The sequence below is a fragment of the Micromesistius poutassou genome (assembly GCF_964030765.1).
Source record: "Micromesistius poutassou genome assembly, chromosome: 24".
NCBI classification, from domain to species: domain Eukaryota; kingdom Metazoa; phylum Chordata; class Actinopteri; order Gadiformes; family Gadidae; genus Micromesistius; species Micromesistius poutassou.
In genome coordinates this window covers 2,571,405-2,580,638 of record NC_140294.1, presented here as the reverse complement: position 1 = coordinate 2,580,638, position 9,234 = coordinate 2,571,405, and the positions used below count along the sequence as shown (strand labels likewise).

The window sequence follows — 9,234 nt, the reverse complement described above, 5'->3', positions numbered from 1 at the left end:
GTGTTCTGCCATCGCAGACACCAGCCCCGCGTCGCAGGCACGTGGCTCTAAGGAGCGGAGTTGTTGGGAAGTCACAGGGACACCGATCCTGCTACGCCGGGACCCCCGCCACCGACCACCCACCACCCCACCTTCCAGAAAAAAAGGATGAGGAAAGCAACAATAAACGAGAGGACAACGTACTCGGACGTCGCGTGAGTTTTTCTTTCTTCTTCGGCCCATGGCGTGATCGGAACAGCCCGTTCGTTTCCCGCCATGGTGGAGGATAAGTTCAACCGGCTGCTCTTCATCCCCATCGCGGCGCTGCTCTTCTTCATGATCTGCTACCAGTACGTGTGTCCCGCGGACAGCAACACATGCAGCTTCACCGGGGAGGAGGACAGGACACCCCGGCGGTTCTCCTCCTCCTCCTCCACTTCCTCTTCCTCCTCCTCCTCCGGGTACTCGGACTCCCAGTACCCCGCCGAGTCCGACCCGGAGATCGGCTCCAAGTTCAACTTCACCGCGCGGGACCTGGACCGCCGCGTGGACTTCGACATCAAGGGGGACGACGTCATCGTGTTCCTGCACATCCAGAAGACGGGCGGCACCACCTTCGGACGGCACCTGGTGAAGAACATCGAGCTGGAGCAGCCGTGCGACTGCATGGCCGGCCAGCGGAAGTGCGCGTGTCACCGGCCCGGGAAAACCGAGTCGTGGCTCTTCTCGCGCTTCTCCACGGGCTGGAGCTGCGGTCTGCACGCGGACTGGACGGAGCTGACCAACTGTGTGCCCAAAGTGATGAGCAGGCGGGATAAGAAGAACACACCACGGAGCAAACGGTGAGTCGGTGATGGCTGTGTGTGTGCGTGTGTGTGTGCGTGTGCGTGTGTGCGTGTGTGCGTGTGCGTGTGTGCGTGTGCGCGTGTGTGTGTGTGTGTGTTTGAGTGTGTGTTGCGTGTATGTGGGTCGGGTTTTTCTCACTGTCTGTATATGCATGTGTGTGTGTGTGTTCAAGTGTCAATGTGTGTGTGTGTGTGTGTGTGTATGTTTGTGTGTGTCGGTTTGTCTCTCTATCTATCTATCTATCTGTGTGTGTGTGTGTGTGTGTGTGTGTGTGTGTGTGTGTGTGTGTGTGTGTGTGTGTACACGTGTGTGTTTGTGTGTGTGTGTGTTTGTGTGTGTGTGTGTGTGTGTGTGTGTATGTGTGTGTGTGTGTGTGTGTGTGTGTCAGTTTGTCTCTCTGTCTGTCTATCTGTGTGCGCATGTGCGTGCGTGCGTGCGTGCGTGTGTGTGTGTGTGTCTTACTCTCTGTGAGGCTGTCTGCCTGCCTGCCTCATGTCTCTCTGTCCACCACCCATGTGTCTGTCCATCTGTCCATCCATCCATATGTCTTGGATCACACACACAGATCAGATCCCACACACACACACACACACACACACACACACACACACACACACACACACACACACACACACACACGCCACAAGCATCTTCAAGTGTCCGCCTAGCACGGGGTCTATTCCACAGCTATTCAAAGACTGCAGGACCAACCGCGATTGCAGATACAAATCGGACATACACACAGAAAATGCTCTTGCTAATGCTCACCCCCCCACCCCCCCAGGGGAGCCATAAACCACGCCGCTGACCGCCCCCCCCACCCCCCTTCCGCTCGCTGCTCCTATCTCCGCTAATCCCGAATCTGTTCTGGGTACTAATTGCTGAAAATCAGAACTGCATCAGCATTGCTGACGACATCGCATAGTCATAGTGGACCGAAGCGCTCTCTGCTTCACATGGGTACCGTCGAATCCGAGTGGAAGTTTCACCCCGTTTCAGCATGATTTCAAACACTATGAGATTTAAAAAACATGTATTTTGGGGGGCTGGGAGTTCTAGGAAGAAGGGAGTGTTATCGCCATGGTCACGACCCACGGCAACCATGCGTGCAGCATCATTGACCTGTCACCTGCATCACATATCAGTGGTTGTTGTGGTATATAGGTTGCAATGATCTTACACCGACCCTAACCCTAGCTCCAACCATACTTGATCACACTTATAACCCCCTATAAATTTCTAATAACTACCTGTTCCTTAATGAGTCTAACCCCTAACTGCTCCTTAATGACCTGTCTCTGTACTGTCTAACCCCTACCTGCTCCTTAATGACCTGTCTCTGTACTGTCTAACCCCTACCTGCTCCTTAATGACCTGTCTCTGTACTGTCTAACCCCTACCTGCTCCTTAATGACCTGTCTCTGTACTGTCTAACCCCTACCTGCTCCTTAATGACCTGTCTCTGTACTGTCTAACCCCTACCTGCTCCTTAATGACCTGTCTCTGTACTGTCTAACCCCTACCTGCTCCTTAATGACCTGTCTCTGTACTGTCTAACCCCTACCTGCTCCTTAATGACCTGGCTCGGTATTCACTGTAAGTTGATTTGGATGAAAGCGGCTCCGTAATGGCCAAGTAATTAAATCCCTGGCCAAACGCACACACACACAAATACACACACACACACACACACACACCTCCCCCCCTCAACACACCCACCGCGCTGAGAGTGTGTTAAATATCTGTGTCAATTGCACTCCAACTGATGCAATTAGCCGGAGCCGCGGGTTTTGACACTCTTATAGACAGGTGCGCCGTGTCACGCACGGCATGCTAGCCATGCGCTAGCCCGGTCAGAGTGCTAATCTTCATCTGCTCCAGCCTGGGAGGGCGATAGAAGTCTGGCCAGGGCAGGAGGAGGAGGTGGTGGTGGTGGAGGAGGAGGAGGCGGTGGTTGAAGGGGGTTATGGATTACAGGGTCAACCTTTGATCCGGTATCCTCCCACTAGCTTAGCTGTCGTTGGCATCGGCGCTATGTGTCTAAGCTAGTGTTGATCATGGCGGTAGATGTCTTTGGTCAAGTGTGAGGAGGATTCTGTAAGGGTTTAAGTCATTGCAAGGAAATGCCTGGAGAGAAAATGTGTTTCTGAAATACTTACATCATATTCATTGACCCTTCCAGTCATGCACACACACACACACACACGCACGCACACACACGCAAGCACATGCACACGCTCACACTCGAGCACACACGCACGCACGCACACACGCACGCACGCACGCACGCACGCACGCACGCACGCACGCACGCACGCACGCACACACACACACACACACACACACACACACACACACACACACACACACACACACACACACACACACACACACACACACACACACACACGCACACGCACACAAGCTTAGCTTAGTTTAATCCTATTGGATGAACCGGGGCATGCACGTCTCTGAGCGAAAGAGTTTGTGTCAATTTTGTATTTCTTATGAAATCCAACTCATGTTTTTGTTTACTGTAATTGTCTGTAAATCTTCAAACCTTAATTTAAACTTGAATACCTATAGATGCAAAGGAGAGGGATAGAGAGAGAGAGAGAGAGAGAGAGAGAGAGAGAGAGAGAGAGAGTTGGTCGAATGGCTATCACATGAGAGGATAGCAGACGCAGGGGAGAAAACTTGAGAGAGAGGGAGGGAGAGATGGAGGGAGAGAGAGGGTGGTATAGAGAGAGAAAAGAGACAGAGAAGAAGAGAGAGAGATATAGAAAGAGAAGAGAGAGCTAGGGAGAGAGAGGAGCGAGAGAGAGAGAAAGACAGTAGAGGAGAGAAGAGAGAGCTAGAGAGAGAGAGAGTGAGATAGAAATAGATAAAGAGAGGATAGAGAAAGAAGAGAGAGAGGAGAGAAGTGAGAGACTGAGCCTGAGAACTAACAAACCCTGACAAATTGGCCGCACTACAAAATAAGTAAATAAAGTAAATGCAGCCTGTTTCTAAAAACAACAGCTAGACAGAGCGCCCACTAGTCATAGGAATCTGAAACCAACATTCAAAGTAGTTTTTGCGGCACTTGAACCAATGAAAGAGGACTTCTGTGTGCTTTCCTCATTGAGGATCTTTCCTTGCTATTGCTGTGTTTTTCTGCCATCTTTGCTTGTCTGTTGAAGGGTTTACAGGCGGCAAACGCCGGCGCAATCTCCTTTGAATGCAGGGTCCTATGAAGCCCTCTGAGACTGCCATAAAAGGGTGTTGGGAAATTAAACGTGCCTAGCCTAGCCCTAAGCTAATAATAACACATTCAGGAGGCTGCTGAGTGAGTGTTTGGGGTCGTGTTTACCCACGTGCTATTGGCCCTCAATTAGCATATCAGCAATAAACACAATGTAGGGCAAGATAGCATCCTCAGATTGACATTAGCCATTCACACAAGCCCTGTGTCAGCAGATTGCCATGGATGCCTTGCTTCTATAACTCTACATCTAATGAGTAGGACAATGTGAGTGTGTGTGTGTGTGTGTGTGTGTGTGTGTGTGTGTGTGTGTGTGTGTGTGTGTGTTGTGTGTGTGTGTGTGTGTGTGTGTGTGTGTGTGTGTGTGTGTGTGTGCGTGAGTGAGTGAGTGTGTGCGTGCGTGTGTGTGTCTGTAGGATTGTGTTTCAGGGCATATAGCTGCTTACCATTTAATCTCCTTCTTGTTCCATTTCATAATGTACAACAAGATTTGTTCATATTACATTACATATCCACATTATTACAATTTATAATCCCTTACCATCATAGGTATCCACATTTTGGAAAGAAGTACTTTAGAATATTGCTCTAGACCAAACGCAAGCTAAAAACCACCTTTAAATCCATTCCCTCATTGATTTGAGAGGGATTGTGAGCTCTATCGAGGATAACAGAGTTCTTAGAAAAAATTGCAATAACGACAACTAAACTAATAGATTTAGTATGATCTCTTCTATTCTTTCAGGTTAAGGTTAAGTTTTTAAAAGCACTGAAATCAAATCGGGGAGCAGCTGTTGTAGGCTGTTAATTTTGCTGAAACCAAGACAAAATCCTTTTTAAAATATACATTGAAGATGTGATTGATTGTATCAGGTCCGAAAAGAAAGGCTTCATAATTCAATGTTTTTTTTCAATTAATATTAACAATCTGCTAGTCTATCTCCAAATCAACTATGACTCTATTATGCTTTCCTGGTCATTCCTGTAAAAGTTGTTCAAAGCAAGAAAGACTTTTTAACCGGCCATGTGAAATTGGGACCCATGCACGCAAAGATCCTCATCCTCATCATCGGTTCGCGGAGGCAGCAGGTCAAGCAGAATGATGCATCGCCATTTGAAATCATTTCCCATTTATTTTTCCTCCATGGGGGAAATAGGTGCAGCAATTCCTCCCAGTGTTCAGTGTGTATAGATTCATTCAAATAGCTTCCCATTAATAGGTTCACATCAAATTTCTCTTCAACCTATCAAACTTCTGTCGTCCATTCATTTTTTTCCTCTTCATGTCCATCCATCCCTCTGCCCATGTCATCCATCACACCAGCTTTGATGTCCAAACCACACACCCCAGCTCGATCCCTCCGCTCAACTACCTCAGCTGGACGTCTGGTACCGCCATCACTAAGAGCAACCAAAGGTCGATCAGCTAAATCACAACTCTTCTCTATCTTGGGCCCACAGTGGCGGAACGAGCTCCCTGCTGATGTCAGGACCGCAGAGTCACTCACCAGCTTCCGCAAACGTCTCAAAACCCACCTGTTCAGAGTTCACCTAGACTCATTAATAGCCATTCAGTCCCATATTTGTCTGTTGCACTATTGTTTGTTGTACGTCCTGGCACTTAATGAACGCACTTAATGTTGTATTCATTCATTGTACTTAATTGTGTAGCATGTACTTAATTGTGTTGTGCATGCATGTTGTGTAGCATGTACTTAATTGTGTAGCATCTGCAGTAGCTAGCTATCACTGCTGTATACGCGGGGAATGGGGTTAGCCTGGCGATTGTTAGTACTTGCACTTGGTTCTATGAACATCTTCACTGTACCGACGGCGATATATTGTTTCACTTCTTATGACAAATGTACTTATTGTAAGTTGCTTTGGATAAAAGCGTCAAATGTAATGTCCAGTTATATTTATAGCCCTTAGTCTTAGCAGCTTTAGATTGGCTCACACCCAGTCAGTGTGGATCCCGCTGCGACTCGTTTCATGGCTGCAGGTGCTAACTGGCTGTCCGCGGCTGTCCAACTACCTAGCTAGCTTCCCCTACCTCTAAACCCTGTGGCCCTGTTAGCCCCACGCTGTACATGCGGACGACCAGTCCATACTACTGCCCTCTATACTCTAAAACCCTGGCAAAATTCTGGTAACAAGTCCTCATTAACCATTAGCTTTTAACACTTTATAATATATCATATATTTTGGTTGTGTATGGCACTGATACCCAGGGCTTAACTCCACCTATCCGTCACCTCCTTTGCCACAATCAAAATCTGTAAATACATTTTGCGTGGACTATTTAATGTTATCTGTTGTCATTCTTATATTTCCCATTGAAGTCACTCTTCAATTGGTTATGGTTTGCCTGTTTTGAATGCATTTTAATCTGAATCAAAAAACAAAAGACAGACGGGCTGTCAATCACTCTGGTTGTGCAGTGACTCCTGAAGCGTGCAGTTTAGTGTTATATTGAAATGTTCACACTGTTGGATGTTGCACTGAAAAACAAGTGTGTTTTTATCAAACAATATTTGTACTGTATTAGCATTAGTCTGTTTGGTGCTCTTGAGCTAACGCTACTGCAATCTGAATTAGAATAACCTCAGCAACAAGTTAATGAGAATTGACAATTATAATTCTCGTTGAAGATGTATGGATTCGAAACAAGTAAGGATACTTAGCATGTTCGGCTTCTCAGGCTGTCTCCTATATTTAGCAGGTTATGTAACCCTGTAGCAAGGCACTGTAAAAATGAAATACAATTTCTTGATGACACTAAACGTTAAATATCGTAATGCTTGTTTATTCATACATTGTTCTAAACTCTGTTCTGAAGACCATCAGGTTTTTACTAAAGGACGGTCATCATCATGTATAAATTTCTCAGAGAAATTCAGTTTTGAGGAGAGGCTCTTCAGAAGATTATGTATTCTAATACACCAGCGATCTTTACTAGGGAGAATAACTTCTATCTCATTCTCCCGGCAATGTTTTTTTCAAGCACATGCTGAAACCAAAGCACATCCAGTACAAAGGGCTGCAGGCAATGGTCGTTCATCATTTTCACCGCTACTTTAAAGAACACTTTTGACTTTTAGTCATTCAACACAAAACGTGTGTGTGTGTGTGTGTGTGTGTTATGATGGACGATACCCTTGTCTAGGGCATCATCTATCAGGATACAATCATTTTAGTTTTTCTAAAGCCTTTACTTGCGTTAATATCCCGGTTAAAATGTTTTTTTTTATAAATATATATATAAATATATATGATGATTTGATGATTGTTGATAGTTCATTCAGAGTACACAGAGTTGGTGCCTTAATTGTTGGCACACATTTTACATATATATAAATTAAGGCACCAACTCTGTGAAATACTAATGAACGATCAAATTTCATGCATTTCTAGTGTCACCGCTCTTTGCTAGTTTAAAGCGTGAGACACACAAGGAAAAAAATGTTAATAAAACAATATCCGGCCGTGCTATAAAAGGTGTGGCGCGGCAGGAACAGCGGCTGATTTCTCCGGGGAGTTAAGAGGTGTTGGCGAGCAGCGGTATTGCTTTTTCACACTTCATTAGTCAATAACTAAAGCCAGCACGTTGTTGCCACCAGCGTCACGTCACCGCGTCACCCCGAGTGATCCTACAGCGCCTGACGCAGCGGTCGGTCACAACGCAGCGTCCGGAACCAGGACTCCGGACCGTCGGTCGGCCGGTCCGTTAGGATAATCGTTTGGTTTTTTTAGGGCAAGGCAAGGCAACTTTATTCATATCTTTTCACTCACAAGGCAGACTCAAAGTGCTTCACGTAGAAACATTGTCGTGACAAATGAAAGAAAAGAATAAAAGAAAATAGCAAAGTACAAGAAAACAAAGGCAAAGTAAAAAAAAAAATGCATTACCTTTTAGTCGGTTATATGGTGGGAATATCAAACGTTGGGGCCTTTATCTCAGAGGTGTGTCACCCCAGGGGAGGACAGCTGTAGCTCATGAGGTTAATTAAGGGCACAGGCACGCCTACAGACACAGAATGACCAATAGCGTTCGTCTATTCACCTTATTCCGCGACCGTTCTATTTCCCATGATTCATAGTGGTCTGCCGGTTTTCCGTTTCCGGTCGAGTGCTGTTTACATAGCGGCTAGCACATTAGCACATATGCTAGGGCATATCTTGGAGGCTACGGCAATATTTTTAAAAGTTCTATATTAAATGAGGTCAAAATGGCAAGTGGAGCCCGAACTCATCATCTCACTAAAGTACTACCAGCTACGGATTCTCTCTTCTAACCGGAAATGGGAAACCGGACAGGTCGTCATGGCGATGCGCATTGTTTAGCCTGGAATAAGGTGGATCCTCTGTGGCAGTGGCATGTTGTGTCGGACATCGGTATTTACTGATTAATCATGACATTTCATAGACAAAACCTTTTTTTTATAAAAACCTGATTGGAAAAAAGGATGCGTTTTGAAAAGCACAAATCATATTGCTTTGAATTGAACGATTATTTTTAAACCCAAAGCTGCCGAATAAGCAGCCGCTGATTGAGACAGAAAAATGGGTTTTTCTATTTTTCTGTTGACCTGAGCCCCAACCCCAACCCCACCCCCGACGCCTCTCTCTCTCTGCCTGGTCTGCGGTAGAGAGCGGGGAGAGACATGAGGGACAGAAGTCTTTGGTTGGTTCCTGGGATATATTCCACAGGATTTGCACTAATCTGAACACTCCTTATGGGGGATTAAGGACAGCCGGAGACACCGGTTTTCTTTCTTACTTCTTTATCCTGGTAAGGAGAGGGTCAGGGGCGAAGAAGAGCAGGAGGGATGGAAGGGGGGGAGGGAGAGAGAGAGAGAGAGAGAGAGAGAGAGAGGGAGGGGGGGGAGGGATGGAAGGGGGAGAGATGGAGGGAGAGAGAGGTAGATATGAAAGGAGAGAGGGATGGATGAAGAGAGAGAGAGGGAGGGATGGAAGGGGGAGAGATGGAGGGAGAGAGAGAGGTAGATATGAAAGGAGAGAGGGATGGATGAAGAGAGAGAGAGGTTGAGATGAAAGAAGAGAGGGAGGGGTGAAGGGTGAGAGAGATGGAAGGGCGAGAGAGAAAGAGGTAGAGATGAAAGGAGAGAGAAATGGCTGGAAGGGAGAGAGAGAGGGAGCGAGAG

General features: G+C 46.5%; 1 protein-coding gene across 1 annotated transcript in view; it reads left to right on the top strand.

Annotated features, from left to right (window-relative positions):
- Positions 1 to 255: 255 nt before the first annotated feature.
- Positions 256 to 9,234, top strand: part of LOC311369871 (heparan-sulfate 6-O-sulfotransferase 3-B-like) — a gene marked incomplete at both ends in the record, with an annotated part of 15,273 nt that continues 6,294 nt past the window's right edge. Inside the window, 1 exon segment of the mRNA XM_084488089.1 lies at positions 256 to 821. Coding sequence (XP_084344215.1) covers positions 256 to 821 — 566 coding nt within the window.